The sequence below is a fragment of the Hipposideros armiger genome, unplaced genomic scaffold, assembly GCF_001890085.2.
Source record: "Hipposideros armiger isolate ML-2016 unplaced genomic scaffold, ASM189008v1 scaffold_25, whole genome shotgun sequence".
In the NCBI taxonomy this organism is placed as follows: domain Eukaryota; kingdom Metazoa; phylum Chordata; class Mammalia; order Chiroptera; family Hipposideridae; genus Hipposideros; species Hipposideros armiger.
Window position 1 is genome coordinate 2507735 of NW_017731375.1, and position 17478 is coordinate 2525212.

Consider the following 17478-nt stretch of genomic DNA (forward strand, 5'->3'; position numbering starts at 1 on the left):
CTGCTTCCTTTGCTGATCCAAAACATAGAGGGGCAGAGTTCCACACACTTGAAAAACTTCTGATGCCAAAATGGTTATCACCTGTGTGATCTGATTCCACCAGCATTCAAGACATTTTCAACACTCGCTTCCCCAAAAAGCCTGATAGCCCACATTAGCAGCCGTTTTTCTTCTCATAACCATCGTCCTCTCCCGGTGGTCCTTGGAAAACCCAAGCCCTGTGGAGCAGAGTAAATGTGTCAGTCACTAACATCTTAGGGTGCATTTCTGTCATAGAGAAAAATATTTCCTTCCTCTCCAAGCGGAGAATGCCTTAGGAATTGGACCCTAACATAAGGCAGCAAATGATAAAGGATGGGACAGTGTCTCTCTGCCTTTTCTTAACTTGGCCCCTTTTGGTAAAAATAAGAATCTCACACTTTCCATAATGTTTGAAATTCCAATTTTTTTTCATGTTCCAAATATACAGTTAGAATAGTAAATATATTTTTTTCCAACTAAAACACTTCCCCGTGCTGAGATTCTGGTGGTGTTATCAAGGTGAGTCAGCAGCATCGCCGCATCAGGGAAGATCTTCAGGGACGGGACCTGCCCAGCCCAGGTGTGCTGGAGAGGGAGGAGGCATGGCGAAGGGGGGCCTGGGAAGGACGTCCAGGGCAGCAGAACGTGGAAGTAAACCTCACCAGGCAAAGGCCAGCTTTGCCTGAGACTTTCAGCCAGGACATGCCCCGCTTGATGCCAAAGTAGAATGTTAGGGAGGAATATGCTTCTGTTTAGAGAGCAAATACCTTCCGTGTATAGTCAGGGTATAAACTCAGGAAGCAAAATGTAGCACAGCACCCTACCCAGAATAACAACAACAACAATATCCCCATAAAATTTTGGACAGCTCTTGGCAGTTTTCAAAGCTCTTTTACCGAAGACAGTGCCAGGCTTCAAGGGGGCTGAATCTTAACGCGAGTTTGGAACAAAACTGAGATGATGTAGGGTGAGAAAAGAAACCAAAACAAATTGTAAATTTTGAAAAGCTGGCAATTAGTGCAAACATCACAAAACCCAGACAAATAACTTAATTTGTTTACTAATTAATTACTCTCCCACTTCCGTGATACTTGTTTGCCTACACTTTTTGGCTGCATCCTCTTTGATCATCTTTTAATGTGACAATGATTTTTGTAACGTCATTATCTATAGAAAGAATAGAGAGATATTTAGCCTTTCCTCCAGTAGAGCTGGTCACTATTTGTTTTAAATTATTGATAAATTAGAAATTTTTCTTTCGCGTTTACAATTGATGAAGGGTGATATCATAAAAATTGTTAGAATTGTAAATTTTGGAAAAACTTAAGCTTCTTTCATAGTATTTCTGGGCATTTCAGGTTTTCTCGTACAGTGAATAATGTAAATACTGTTTGATTAATCAGTTTGTCATTGATGTCCTAATAATAGTGAAATGCAGCGTCTACATCAGGTATTGCACTTCCCGTCATGATGCTGGGTGAATCCGTACAATAGGGCAGGAGCGTTCCTGAAAGTCATTCCTATACCAGAATGGCTAGCAATAGTGTAACTAGGTGCAAGGAGGACGTATGGGCCACATAAGCACATCTCCCTAAAACTAAATCAAGTGTATCCCAACTCGCTTTTCTTTGGTTAGCACTAAAATAAACAAAACATGTGGCCATTCCAACTCCACCCTATTCTGTGGCACAGAGGGCGTAGGGCTACAAAGAGACAACAGCTGATTGCAGCTGTGTGGTTCTGAGTAAGACATGAGGGATTGGAACTAGTCCAGGGCAGGGTCTGCCCCGCACTGAGGGAAGTGGCCTCATTCCTTTCTTCCATCACTCAAGAACCCATTTTCCCAGCTTTACTCTCTCCAGGGCTCTCTACTAAAAATCAACAGTATGGAAAGAAGTCAAGCCCATATTTACTTACTCACTTCCATTCACAGCAAAGACAAGCATACACACATAAATCACAAGACAGCCTGATGAGAGCTCTGCAAGGCAAGCTGGTAATGCTTGGAGAGGCCCTGAAGGCTTCGCAGAGGAGTCATTGAGACTCCACAGTGTGAAGAGCTAATCCATCTCAATTCTTGAATCGGAGACACCACTTTTTCCTCAAAGGGTATGCTTAAAGGGTTGGTGTTATTGAGGCCATGGACACAAAGCCCACGCCTGTCCCTTGTGAATAGGGCACCTGTGCTTAATTACATAGAATGACTCAATGGTGCTGTCATTTTGGTTTGTTGCCTGCTAAGCACCCACCCTGCTCATGGCCCTGGGTTGGAGGAGCTGTGACCTCAGCCTTCCTCCAAAGCTCATATGTCTCTGGTCATTTGGACTCTGCACTCTCGGTGACTTGGTCCCCCACCCAAGCCTTTCACCTTCCCCCAACATGGACATTATATTAATCAATTTAAAGCAGATGTTTGAAGGCCAGAAGTAGGTCAGGTCTGCGGCCCCCAATCCCATCCAGTCTTTTCACAAAACCTTGACTGAAAAAAAAAAGTGGAATTGATATCGCAATAATTAAGAGCCAAATATGACTACCACTGGTGGCAGATAACATTTCACTTTCATTAAGCAATATAAAATAGACACGCGAATTCCCGGCTGCCACTCTGACACACCAGGCTTTGCAGAATGAATCTTAAATTGCACTATGTCAGTCAGAGCTCAGGAGTTATCAGCATCATTTAATTAACTTTTTTTTTCTGCAAAAACTAACACGTTGGAATAAAATATAAAAATGTAATCCCTGTGCAAACCCACCACTAATGATGGCCCCCAGCAGAGGCCTGAGCTGCACCTATGCAGGAATCAGGGCATTAAACCCTCTTTGTTCTTTTACTGACACCTCCTCCCTCAGCAGGAAGCAAAAGAGGGGTCAGGCGTCCTTCCACCTCAGCCAGAAGCCTCAGGAATGGCGGGCGAGCAGTCCTCTTTACCTGAGGACCTAGCATCTCTCTTCTCCTTAATGTGCTTAACTTTTAGCCGCTTTCCTGTTGAAATCGATGTGTGTTTTTGTTTTTAAAAGAAAAAAAAATGGCAAAACTTTTACTAGTTTCCCAGGAAGGAATGGTAATCGGAGTCTTTGGCTCCAATTGCAGGAGGATGTTATTACCTATGAATTTCATTGATGGATGTTATCTATAAGAAAGAATGCACTCTTGGGGTCCCACACATGCAAGTGAGATGGGGAGAGGGAAGGTGGCAGGGAGCAGGGACAAGAAGTGGCTGAGACTCTCAGTATTCAACAGTGTCACACTGCAGTTGGGTGTGGTCAGGGGGTCTTTCTTGGATGGTAGTGACTCTACCCTGTAATGCACCGATGTCAAGTAGGTGGCCCAGGTGACACCGGGCTTTCTCCCAACACCCAGGGCAGACATTGCAAATGAGCCCCAGTGCTCTTGACAGCTGAGAATTTGGCTTTAGAATCTTTCTCCTTCCGCCCTCCCAGCAGCCACCACCAGTCAATAGGTGTTGGCACTCACGAGGTCCCTAGCTTGCCATTTCTTCACTCGCCAGAAGACCTGTCACACCTGTTGCCACTTGTGTCACGTGACAGCCACTTTACTGATCTGAGAATTCAAGCATTCTTATCTAGATTTTTTTCAATGGCTGGAAGGCATCCCAAATCAGGGGTGCTTCCCAAGAAATTGAGCCAGCAGCTGTCAGCTAGGAGAGAAAAAAAAAAGATAAATGCTGCCTTTTGGGGGACCCTTTATATAAGAAATGAAAATGTTATGTTTGCTTTATCATCAATTCTTCAGCTAACTGTTTGTTCTTTTTCCTTCTGTTTTCTTTCTATAAAGAAATAAAGAGTTTAAACATAGGTAAGACAAAAAACTCTTTCCCATGTAATTTGATATGGTTCGTTTGCTTCCTTGTGTTTGCTTTTTGTTTCGTGCTTCTTGTATAATGTTATATATTTCTATGTACCAAATATAGTAACTTTTTTTATGTGCTAATTGTGTGTTGTGGATATGATAAGCTTTAGCAATTATGAAACGCAGTCAAAAAGCAACCCAATAAGCTGACAGTAATTAGAATTTCCGGGAGATGCAAGAGCAAGATAATGAACCCTCAGCGAACTTTTATCCCGACTGCTCAGTATGGTCCATAATTGGGCTCAACAGTTGAGGCAAACTTCTGGCTTTTGTAAATGCTGGACTGGGTTCACAAAAGCTTTAATGAACTGGAAACGGGTCAAAAACTCATTTTCAACTCATTAATGATTTTTTTTCCCCTGGATACATGGTCATTTCAAAAAAAAAAACCAAGTTAATTGCCAATCTGCTGGTCAGAATGAATCCAACAGTCAGATGCATGGAGGGTTTGCATGGAGTTAAATCACTTTTAAGTTATATGAAGGGTGTAGACAAAGTACGTTTGGTCTAAATCAGTAGCCTTTGTCATTCAGTTGCTCCGAAGTTATTGAAAACCATACCGGTACCGTTCACATACACAGTGTACAACACACATCCATGTGCATATGGCTCTGGAGAGCTTCCCATTACAGAGTTAGGAGAATGCCAACTTGCCCCAGGGTGCACTGAAATGGATGTAACATAAGCTCTTCTGGACGAAAAATGACCTTATTTTTACTTGGAAGAGGAGAGAAAACAAAGCAGTGTATTTTAATACTCGAGGGAATGCCTTGAGATGAAACGTGGAAGGGGCTTCTTCATGATGTCAGGTCAAAATTAGACAAAGAGTAGAGTCTACCTGTACAAGATCATCAAAGTCAGTGGGAAAGCCATGCATAGGCGGAGTCCTCTGCCTCCCTCTTCTCAGGCACCCCTAAATTGGCTGGTTACAGGCAGTGCAACTGGGACAAATCAAAAAAGAAGCTGCAGTGCCCTTCAAACTCACTTAGTACATTTAACCTTCACCATAGCCACAGTGGAACCATGGGTGTCCATCTGTCCGAGCTTCTGTGCAACGATCTTGGTTGGAATGAGTAAGAGGCCATGGGGAAGAGTGGGCCCCTGGCAAAAACTGACCCCACACCCTCAACTGTCTGCTCTTTTGCCAGAGATTTTGAAAAGCCTCCTTGAACTGGGCTCCCTAGAAAGTCCAGAATTAATTATCTTGCTCACAGATAGGCACAGATGTGTAATGCCCTGATCCTCCCACTGACCATGCCAGCTACTCTTCATTCAGCAACAAAGCGCAGCATCTAATTAAAAGATGGCATGGATTTTTCCCTTCCTGCCCTAATTTATTTTGCATATATGGACATTCTCTAAAGACTTAATAGCCAAAAAAAAAAAAGAAAAAAAAGAAAGATGAGGGAAGGGGAGGGGAGGCGTCCACGTAGCCCACTCTTTCCAACTACTTACCTGAGCTGGAATTTTAGAAGACCTTGACTTCTAGTTCAATTATGTGTCTTCATAGCAACCTGAGGAGAAGCTGGAATTAAAGATGGTCTCGAGTCACAAATTGTTCCTAAAAATAGCCTCCTACTTCTTTTCTTCCTTAAATCAGGGGCAGAACCCAAATGGTGGTGTTTTAATTAGTAATTTACCAGCTGGCATCTCCAGGACAAATGCATCCAACACTGTCATCGCCCTCACGTTCTCTTCACCTCTTCCAGCTCCTCTATTCCTATCATTTTACATTTGTGGTAGGGGAGAAAAGGGCCTGCACTCATTGTAGGCATGGGCACAGAGCCTGGTCTACCACACTGGGGCGCAGTGGCACCCGCTGCTTGCACCCTAGAGGCAGTGATTTTAATAACCAGCATGGGAAGGGCGTGAGCACTCATTCTGGCGTCAACCTCCAGCCAGGGACTGACACGGCAAAGGGAAGAAACTGCAGGATTTGAGCCAAAAGGGACGTGAGTGATGGTCTGATTGGATGTCTTCATTACCCACGTAAGAAACCTAGGACCCAGCTAGGCCACAAGACTTACCCCAGGTCACCAGCTGAGTCAGAGTGGACTTGAGAGTTTCCTGTGTCTTAATCCTCAGCCCAGTCTGCACATCTGACCCTGCCCCAGTCAGCAACACACAGGACACCTAGACACACGGCAGAGAAAGAGGGCCAGGTCTCTGAGGCTTAACGCCTTCCTAATCACATTTCACACACCGTTTATCTCCTAGGGTGGCATAGGGCCCTGGCCAAGCCTGGTGCTTACCTGTGACCTCACTGTTACCCAAGATTTAAAAACTGTATCTCCAACCCCAGTAATTCAGATTCTGGATGTGTTATCAGCAACTTTATGTGTATCCATCCTGAGGAACACTAGAAAGCCCTGAGACTGGGGACTAAGGACGGCCCTGGAGAGCCTCCCATTACAAAGTTAGGCAAACTCCAGGTTGCCCCTGGAAGCACTTAATGGTCTAGTACCTCAGAAGCACTGAGGAAGCACAGATTCAAAGGAGAACAGGTCTTATAGAGGTGCTCCTCAATCCCCTTCAGAACGTATTAAGCCCACAGGGGCAAATCAAGGAGGCTGACACCCAGAACACAGCTGCAGAAGCATGACCAAAGCGGGCTCCTACGCACTGGCTAAAGGAAGCAATGGTATTTTAGCATGATGGGAAAGAACGGCTTCTCTGACAGCATGAGGAGTTGAAGTCCAATTAAAAGTAGCTAAAAACCATGATGTGTTCGAACACTAAGTTATTATGTTAGATTCTTTCCAGTTCACTAAAGTGGAAAGACACTCGAAATGGTTAGAGTCTTGCTAGGATTTTTGTCATCTCTTTGAGCCGGCAGGTCAGCTGCACAGCCCCTTCTCATTGCTCTCTGTGCTTCTTCTCCTAAAGCAACAACCCAGCACACAAATACTATTTGGCAGTCGACCCCGTGTCTGGCTCTCTCTACGTGTCTGATACCAACAGTCGGCGCATCTACCGAGTGAAGTCTCTGAGTGGCGCAAAAGACCTGGCTGGGAATTCGGAAGTCGTGGCAGGAACCGGGGAGCAATGCTTGCCCTTTGATGAAGCCCGCTGCGGGGATGGAGGGAAGGCCGTGGACGCAACCCTTATGAGCCCTCGAGGTAAAGGCTGCCCCAGAGAGAGCCCACCATAAGCCGGGCTTTCTTCTTCTTGGAACTGAATGAACTCAGCCCGGGCACCCCCAAACACAGCATTCCCTAGAATAAGTTAACTCTGTTAGATTGCTGTGGTGCGTGGGTGAGTGTTTTTTAAAAAACTTGTTTACGTGAAGTAAACTTCATCACCCACATATGCTACAAATGGAAAGAGGGGTGATGGGTCCTGGAGATTCCTGGCTGCTTCTAGAAGGAAACATTAGCTCCATGAGCCTGAGCGCCAGCTATGTGGGCTAGAGACAGAACAGAGTCCCGTGGGGTGGCCTCCCGCCATTCCCAGAAGTTTCCGTGAGACAAGTATGTATCAAGTCTAAAGCACAGTGCCTGGCATTTTGTAAATGCCTGATACATGGTAGCAATTAAGAATGGGTATAATTTCCAAGGACCTGGGATTGGTGGGAGGGGTTCTTGAAATTAATGGACCTCTGCTGGGACTAAGGATACTCAAGGTTAAGGACCAGTCCTTTGAGGGTCCAACTCATTAGCATTTTTTGCTACCATGAAAGCAGCAGGTAGCGTGGATGAAGGATGGGGAGGAGTCTTGGGCTTAGGCCCTGGGGTGAAGATGCAAAAGGAATAGAAGCTTCTGTCTGCTGTCTGCGCCTTACAGGAATGGACGGGGCCGTGGGGGAGTGCTAGGACCTGCATTGCCCCAGGGCATCCGTGTGCTAAGTGGAGTCCAGGCTTAATTGGGAGTGCTTCCTGGAGGATATATTCTGAATTGGGAGTTTGTGACCATAAGAAGCATTGTTTCTCACCCTCATTGTTGCAGTCAGATGTGAAGGGTATTCAAGTAATTTACTACCGATGATTTTTCAAGCAATGAACTTGGGAAATCACTTCTTTCCTAAAGACAGCAGCAGATGCAAAGTTATTTCCCCATTCATTCATTTGCAGCCTTGGTTCATTTGCAGCCCAAGGTTCATTCTTCCGTTGGGTGGCGATGCAGCCAGCACCCCAGGAATTACGCAGATCTCTCAGCACAGTGCTCATGAGAAAGGGTGTCATCTTAGAAGGTTAGGAGCCTCTGCTCTGAGTGTGCTGACCCACCCGGCTAGGCCCAAGAAGATAGGGCCCAGTGGGGCATCCCCACCAGCTCTGCTCCTTCCTGAGAGACACACTCCCCTGTCGTCTTGCTCAGGTATCGCCGTTGACAAGAATGGGCTCATGTACTTTGTCGATGCCACCATGATCCGGAAGGTCGACCAGAATGGGATCATCTCCACCCTGCTGGGCTCCAATGACCTCACTGCCGTCCGGCCACTGAGCTGCGACTCCAGCATGGATGTGGCCCAGGTCGGACTCTCTTATTTTTCATCACTAAGCCATACCTGGGTCTTGGCCTGGCATCACCAGCAACCTGTTTGAATTGGAAGTGGGGTGGGGGAAGGAGATATCCATACAGATCACAAGTTTGTTTGCGGAAGGCTTGAGGTGAACTAGATAGCAAGATGGAATGGGACATGTCAGCTAAAAATGAGAGGGAAAGAGAGAGAGCTTGGTTGATTCTGCTCAGAGAAGTGGAGCTGGTGACATCCTCCAGCCGTGGCAGATTACAGGGTAGGAGTTACTGTGTAATTACCTCTCTTCCCCATCATTACTGCAGGTCTGAGAATGTACCGTACAGTGTTATGTGTCAATCAGAACTTCCCTGTTAATCTCAAATGATTGCATCCTCACTATATAAACCTTTACTTTGTGCAGTAATAACTACAGCAGAGCCCGCTACAATATTCCCCCAAGCGATACTCCTTAGTCCGGGCTCCTCCGGTGGCAGAGAACACAGACTCACTTAAATGTACAGCAAAAGAAACCAGGCTTTATTAGATGGATTGCAAACAATCTGGGGTATATGTGTACCCTTCCTGTAAGGGCATTTTCAGCCCTCAGTCAATCTCATTAATTTCAGCTCAAATTCTACAACAAACTAACAACTTGCTCCTGAGATTTTCATTTCAAATGCTGCAGAAAAGGAATAGGTCTGGTCCGTTTTGTTTCTTTAAGCAAACCCTCAAGTTCTCACTTTCTGGCCAGCCTGTGCATGGGCTGCCCTTGGGTCAGGGCCACCAACTGCGTGGCTCCTTTTTGTGAACTCGATAAAGGGCGCACCTCTAAATGAATGTAGCCTCCTCAGGCCCATGGCTTGATGAGCAGAGTGTGGGCTGGATCACACTAGCCCCTTATGCAGTGGGCTACCTGCCCAACCGTATGTGATGACTCTGACCCTGGCCCAGTCATCTGGGGCTGAGAAGAGCATTGTGGGTAGAGCTGGTGACCTAGTCTAGGCACAGGTGATATAGCTATTATAGTAGGAGATGTTGGTTACACAGCCTCCTCTTCACCGTGGTGCACATCAACATGGGCAGTGGGCAGACGGTTTGATGATGGGCACTTCTCGTACAGGTGTTAGTAAAAACGCCCTTTTCCCCAGCTTCATAACACCAGTCTAACTGCCCTACATCATTAAACGTTGGGCATGTGAGAGGCTGCTCTTTAATTGGAAGCCATGTCATCCACAGGTTCGCCTGGAGTGGCCAACAGACCTTGCTGTCAACCCCATGGACAACTCGCTGTATGTTCTGGAAAATAACGTCATCCTTCGCATCACGGAGAACCACCAGGTCAGCATCATCGCAGGGCGCCCCATGCACTGCCAGGTCCCCGGCATTGACTACTCGCTCAGCAAGCTGGCCATTCACTCCGCTCTAGAGTCGGCCAGCGCCATTGCCATCTCTCACACTGGGGTCCTGTACATCACCGAGACGGATGAGAAGAAGATCAACCGTCTGCGCCAGGTCACAACCAACGGGGAGATCTGCCTTTTAGCGGGAGCAGCCTCTGACTGCGACTGCAAAAACGACGTCAATTGCAACTGCTACTCAGGAGACGATGCCTACGCGACTGATGCCATCTTGAACGCCCCGTCGTCCTTAGCTGTCGCCCCAGACGGGACCATCTACATCGCAGACCTCGGAAACATTCGGATCCGGGCGGTCAGCAAGAACAAGCCCGTTCTCAACGCTTTCAACCAATACGAGGCTGCGTCCCCCGGAGAACAGGAGTTATATGTTTTCAATGCCGACGGCATCCACCAGTACACCGTGAGCCTGGTGACGGGGGAGTACCTGTACAATTTCACATACAGCGCTGACAACGATGTCACTGAGTTGATTGACAATAATGGCAATTCCCTGAAGATCCGTCGGGACAGCAGCGGCACGCCCCGCCACCTGCTCATGCCCGACAACCAGATCATCACCCTCACGGTGGGCACGAGTGGCGGTCTCAAAGTCGTGTCCACCCAGAACCTGGAGCTGGGCCTCATGACCTATGATGGGAACACGGGCCTTCTGGCCACCAAGAGTGACGAAACGGGATGGACGACTTTCTACGAGTAAGTAGGTTGAGAGAGGATTTCCCAAGAGCGCTTACCCTGCCCGAGCGGGCCTCGGGATTGGCTGTCCAGGTAGCTGTTAGAATTGCTTAGTCACATTGTCTTCCTGACGTTAATGTCCACTTATGGCCCCGAGATATTCGTGTCCCCTCTCCCTGCCTCCTGTGTGAGCTGCACCGTGGGGCCTCTGACATTGGACATGCCCCTGTGAGAGCTGGCAATTGCTCCTGCCTGCTTGCCGTTCTGATATCCGGATATTGGACATGCACGGCACCTGGGAGATCAAGCGCTGATTAACTTGGCTGATTATTCATGTTTGCCGTGTGTGCGGAAATTAGAACCTAAAAGGCAAGATCCTGGTGGGGCCCCTGTAATTTGCCACCGGGTCCAGCAACACACTTGATTGCGCAGACAGGTAGATAAACTCTGAATTTCCTCTTCGGCAGAAGCAGATCAATACAGATAAAGTGCTAGGTATATTAAAAGATGCGAGCGCTGGTCATATTTCCCCAAACAATTATCTCATAGTTAATAGTCCCGCCGTTTGTTTTGCCAAAAAGCTGTTTTCCCTGGTTCCTGCAGGCAGCTCTTGGTCAGACTGCCTGCTGCTTCAGGTAGGAGCCAGTGGGATGCTGGCTGGAGGAAACTGCTAAGGCGTCATCCTGCCGATTGCTGGCTGAGGCTGGGGTGGAATTTGCAAGCATCTGGCTCTCCTTGAAGGGTGAAGGATCTGGTTAACGCCTATGTATTTGGAGTCCTTGCTTGCTTTCTGTCGAGGTGTTGCTGCTAGCTGAGAATTTAGTAAGTTAGGGAGGGCTTGTCACAGAGGGGAAACCGGGAGAGAGAGAGAGAGAGAGACATTGTTGATCACTCCTAAATCCAGGAATGTTCACGTTCTCTTTGTGTTGAAAATGAGTTTGGGAAAATGTGAAGGAAGCTGTTGCCCCCTGCTGGACGTCTACTGCATTGCAGAATTGCTTTCCCGTGCTCTGTCATCCTTGGGGCAAAGCTGACTTGCTCAGACATCTGGAGCCTCCTAACACTCTTCAGGGCGCAGGAACTTGATCAAACTTTATGGGCCAGTTACTCTGTCCCTGAAGGCACCGTCTGAGTGCCAGCTTTAGCTCTCACACCAGGTTAGTTGAAAGCTATACTTTAACCCAAACACCTCCTAGATTTCCATCTTCCCATCTAGCCGTTCCACCTAAAGACCCAATGCACTTCAGAGATCATGTGTTGGCTCACCTGACTAAGGAAAAAAAAGTGTCACTCTCAAGGACCAGTCTGAATGAGGCCTGACATAGAGACTGGGGCAGGCATGGGGATGCCCTTTGGAAGTCTTACTGCGTCTGCTAAATTCTTCGGAGACAATAGTACTTAAAGTTACAACACTCCCTCCCTCTCTCCCTCTCCCTCTCCCCCCACTCCTCTCCTGCCCCCTCTTTCCCTTCCTCTCCCTTTTTCCTTCCCTCCTTTATTTTAATCCTTAGCACTGTCACCACCTGACATTCTCTATATTTTAAATTGTCGTTTCTTTGTGCCCTCTCCATCTAGCAGGTATGTGTCGTAAGGGCACGGATTTTCATGCATTTTATCCCCAGCCTTGTCCCCAGTGCCTTGAACTGTGCCAGGCCCGTAACAGGCAGTCCGTGGATCCCTGTTGGCTAAATGAGTCAGAGAATGTCCTCCAGCCCAACACAGGCCAAAGCTGGAATGGTCTCACTGGGCGGCCTCAAGATACCGTGACAGGAACTCACAGCTTCTTGCAATTACAAGCAGGCTTATTTGCAAAAACGACCTGGCTCTGAAGAGACTCACTGCATGGGGGAAACCAGCAAAGCTAGAGCTACAGGCAGCTGAATCGTCTCTGAAAGTTAAAGAGAACGTGTTTTCCACCATGTGGCCCTTGAGATTCTGGTCTCACCCCCAATCCTCTGTTTCCCAAGAGTAGAATCTCCACTTGCTGCTGCTTCTCTTATAAGGAAGCATGGCGACCTGCACATTGTAGGTGTCCAGGTAATACCGGGGGTTGGAATTCAATCCTGGCCTGAGTCCCAAGAATAAGCACCTCAAACGCAGTCCCTGCTTGGCAGCAAGAGTTGGAGACACTGTTCTGGAGTACTCCACCAGGCACCCCGTATCCAAACACTTAGAGTTGTTACATTATTTTTTATGGGGGTAAAATTGACATATAACATCATATTAGTTTTAGGTATCCAATATAATGATAACACAGGTATATATTGCAAAATGATAATAAGTAGAGGTAACATCTATCACCATACAATTACAATATAATGTCTTCTTGTGATGAGAACTTTCAAGATCTACTCTTCTTAGCAACTTTCCAAAATGCAATACAGTGTTATTAACTGTAGCCACCATGCTGTACATTATGCACCCAGGACTTGCGTATTTTATTACTGGAAGTTTGTACCTTTTGACCCCCTCCCCCCATCATGCCCACTCCCTGCCTCTGGCAGCCGTCAGTCTGTCCTCTGTCTGTGAGCTTGGTTTCTTTTTTGTCTTTCTCTGTCTGACTTCTGTCTTAGCATAATGACCTCAAGGCCCATCCACATTGTCACAGATGGCAAGATTTCATTCTTTTTCGTGGCTGAATAATATTCCTGTGTGTGTGTGTGTACCATTTTCTTCATCCATTCATCCATCGATAGCCACTTAGATTGTTTCTATGTCTTGGCTACTATAAATAATGCTGCATTTATCTTCTCAAGTTTAGTGTTTTTATTTTCAGATAAATACCCAGAAGTGGGATTGCTGGCTTATAAGGTAGTTCCTTTTAACTTTTTTTTTTTTAATTGGGGAGTTTGGGGAGGGGAACAGCGCTGGGGAATTGGGGGAAGGGGAACAGACAAGTTGCTGTCCTTTTGTTCTTCAGTCTAGTTGTGGAGGACGTTGTTTCACTGGCCCAAGTTGGCACCATCATTGTGCTCTTCCCAGGTGAAGCAGATCAGTCACTGGCTTCTAGACAGCCGCTTACTGAGGCTGCTGGCCGCTCACGCTGGCTGCCGGCTACACACGGTAGCCCATGGCAACCCACTGCCACAGGGGCTGCAGCCATGTCGCTGGCGACTCACAGCAGCCCAGCTCCAGGTTGAGCTGTTGTTCAGCATCTTAGCTGTAGAGGGCAGTGTCACTGGCCCTCATATGTGGGATCCAAACCGGGGCCCCCTCTGTTGTCCCAAGCCACCTCTTAACCAATGCACCACTCGGTCGGCCCACTTTTAACTTTTTGAGGAATTTCCATACCTGTTCCCATAGTGGCTGCACCAGTTTACATTCCTGCCAGCAGTGCACAAGGGTCCCCTTGTCTCCACATCCTCGCCAACACTTGTTGTCTTTTTGATGATGAGCATTCTGACAGATGTGGGGTGATAGCTCATTATGGCTTCAATTTGCATTTCCCTGATGATTAGTAATATTGAGCATCTTTTCATGTACCTGTTGGCCATCTGTGTGTCTTCTTTGGAAAAATATCTGTTCAGATCCTCTGCACACTTTTAATAGGATGGTTTGGGTTTTTGCTATTGAGTTGTATGAGTTCTTTATATATTTTGGATATTAAAGTCTTATATGTGATATAAGGCTTTATATGATTTATAAGTCTTAATAAGACTTTATATTATCAGATATATGATTTGCAAATATTTTCTCCATTCAGAAGGTGCCTTTTAATCTGTTGATAGTTTCATTTGCTGTGCAGAAGCTTTTTAGTTTGATGTAGTCCCACTTGTTGACTTTTTTTCTTTTGTTGCCTTTACTTTTGGTGTCAATTCCAAAAAATTATCACAAAGACTGATGTCAAGGAGCTTACCGCACTGCCTATGCTTTCTTCTAGGTATTTTATGGTTTCACATCTTACTTTCAAGTTTAATTTTTGTCAGTGGTGTAAAATAGTGGTCCACTTTTGTTCTTTTGCATGTGGCTGTCCAGTTTTCTCAGCACCATTGATTGAAGAGACTGCCCTTTCCCCGTTGCGTATCCTTGGCTCCTTTGTGGTTAATTAATTGGGCATATATGTGTGGATTTATTTCTTAGCTCTGTATTCTGTTCCATTGATCTGCGTGTCTTTTTATGCCAGTACCATACTGTTTTGATTATTAGAGCTTTGTGATAGAGTTTAAAATCAGGGAGTGTGATGCCTTCAGCTTTGTTCTCCTTTCTGAAGATTGCTTTGGCTATTCATAGTCTTTTGTGGTTCCATACAAATTTTAAGATTATTTGTTCTATTTCTGGGAAAGATGCCATTTTAATTGTGATAGGGGTTGCACTGAATCTGTAGATTTAATAGGTAACATGGACATTTTAAAATATCAGTTATTTTAATCTATGAGCCTAGAATATCTTTTCATTTATTTGTGTCTTCAATTTTTTTCATCACTGTCTTATAGTTTACAGTGTACAGGTCTTTTACCTCCTTGGTTGAATTTATTCCTAGATATTTTATTCTTTTTGATGCAGCTGTACATGATATTGTTTTTTTAATTTCTCTTTCTGCTATTTTGTTATTAGCATATAGAAATGCAAGATTTTTTGTGTTGATTTTGTATCCTGCAACTCTACTGAATTTGCTTATTAGTTCTAACAGTGTTTTGGTGAAGTCTTTTGTGTTTTCTATATAATAATAATATCATGTCATATGTAAATAGTGACAGTTTTACTTCTTCCTTTCCAGTTTGGATGCCTTTTATTTATTTATTTATTTATTTATTTATTTTTCATGTCTAATTGGTCTGCCTAGGACTTCCAACATTATGTCGAATAAAGTGGCATCCTTTGTTTTATCCTCTGATCTTAGATGAAAAGCTTTCAGTTTTATACTGTTGAGCATGATGTTAGCTGTTGGATTATCATATATGGCCTTTAATGTGTTGAAGTGTGTTTCCTCTATACCCAGTTTGTTGAGTTTTTATCATAAACAGATGTTGAATTTTGTCAGATGCTTTTCTGCATCAGTTGAGATGATCATATGATTTTTATCCTTCATTCTATGGATGTGGCGTATCAGACTGATTGATTTGTGAGTGTTGAACTATCTTTTCATTCCTGGAAAGCATCCCACTTGATCATGGTGTATGACCCTTTCAGTGTACTGTTGAATTCAATTTGCTAATATCTGTTTGAGAATTTTTGAATCTATATTCATCTGAGATATTGGCCTGTAATTTTCTGTTCCTATACCATCCTTGTCTGGTGTCGGTATCAGGGTAATGCTGGCCTTGTAAAAATGTGTTTGGAAGAGTTCCCTCTTCTTCTCTCTTTTGGAAGAGTTTGAGAAGAACTGGTATTAATTCTTCTTTAAATGTTTGGTAGAATTCACCAGTGAAGCCATCTGGCACTGGGCTTTTGTTTGTTGGGAGGTTTCTCATTACTGGTAATTGGTCTGTTTATATGTATTCTTTCTTCATGATTCAGCTTTGGTAGGTTGTATGTTCCTAGGAATTCATCCATTTCTTCCAAGCTGTCAAATTTGTTGGCATATAATTGTTCATGGTAATCTCTTATGATCCTTTGCATTTTGTGGTGTTAGTTGTGGCGTCTCTCTCCTCTTTCATTTCTGATTTCATTTGAGTCATCTCTTTTTTTCCTGGTGAGTCTAGATAAAGATTTGTCAATTTTGTTTATCTTTTCAAAGAACCAGCCCTTAGTTTCATTGATCATTTCTATTGTCTTTTTAGCCCTTTCATTTATTTCTAGTCTGATCTTCGTTATTTCCTTTTTATTTTATTTTTTTAACTAACTTTGGGCTTCATTTGTTTCCCTTTTTTGTTTTCTTATTTTTAAATACTTTTTGTTTCTGGTTATAAAACATGAAAGTTAGGCATACTGGTTACAAATAATTCCTAAAATATGGGAACATACTAAAAAACATGGAGGTAAACCTTGCTAACATTAAGATGTCCATATTTTCAGAGAATTTCTTCTATATACTCATTTCTTCACCCCTCCCTCCCCCAAAAGTAAACTATCAGGAGAATATATTTTTGTATTCCACTCTTTCTACTCAACAATATGTCCTTTTTTTTTTTTCATGCTGATAAACTGAAACCCATGTCATCACTTTCGATGGTTTCATAGGTTTTTACTCTATGGATAAATCATGAGTTATTTAACACATCTTTTATTAACCTCCCTGGCGGTCTGATTATGTCAGTAATTTTGTACCCAAAGCGGTACATTGTTTTGCATGGAAATTTGTTGTTTTATATTGTAGGCCTGTAATTCTTAGGAATTCCTCACTTAAATCTGTCCAAACAAGAGTCTAGTAGGCATCCCAGGTATGAAAATTAACCCTGAGGCACTCTCGGGGTTACCGCTTCGGACAGTGAAAATTAACCCCGACGCGCACTCAGGATTACCGCCAGGGTAGTTAATGAACAAGTAGGTTATTTTAATTTGTCACTTTGTAAGTAACATCTCTGTATCCCGTCTGAGAAGCAGTTCCCTTAACAGATAAAAAAAGCACAAGGCAGTCCCTTTGAATTGGAGAGCCTGAGTCTTATCTATATTTTTAGTGGTTATACCACCTGAGCTTTCCAGGGAATGTGATGTCTGGCCCACCCACTGTCTAGTCCCCTGGGCAAGTGATGAGCGTAGAGCCAAAGGCTGGGCCCCCAAGGGTTTCCTGCTCACAGTTCTCCCCTCCCCTGTCCTCCACAGCCTTTGCTCAACTGGCCATTCAGCTTAATGTGGTACCGCCTTCAGCCTTCAAACATCTACAGAGCCGACTCTTTCCAGTTCACCACAGAAGCAAAATTTCTCACCTCACTGAAAGTCCTGAGGCAGAGCTGCATCCCTTTATTCCAAACACACTTACCCAGCACCCTCCATATTGGCTTTTGATGTCCTGGGCACTATGTGGTAAAGTCCAGTGGGCCACAGCAGTTCTGTTCACAGGCCCTCCCCACATGCTGTACCATCTCCCATCTCAATCGCTCAGAACCCGCCACCTTGGTCCCTGTCTCCAGTCCAGAGGGAGTCACACCCAGAGGCTG

At 44.9% G+C, this 17478-nt stretch overlaps 1 protein-coding gene across 1 annotated transcript in view; it reads left to right on the forward strand.

Annotated features, from left to right (window-relative positions):
- TENM2 (teneurin transmembrane protein 2) overlaps nucleotides 1-17478 on the forward strand; it is a 141211-nt gene that overhangs the window by 88998 nt on the left and 34735 nt on the right. Inside the window, exons 10-13 of the mRNA XM_019635981.1 lie at nucleotides 3821-3841; nucleotides 6782-7014; nucleotides 8210-8364; nucleotides 9588-10462. Coding sequence (XP_019491526.1) covers nucleotides 3821-3841; nucleotides 6782-7014; nucleotides 8210-8364; nucleotides 9588-10462 — 1284 coding nt within the window. The remainder of the gene's footprint in view (nucleotides 1-3820; nucleotides 3842-6781; nucleotides 7015-8209; nucleotides 8365-9587; nucleotides 10463-17478) is intronic.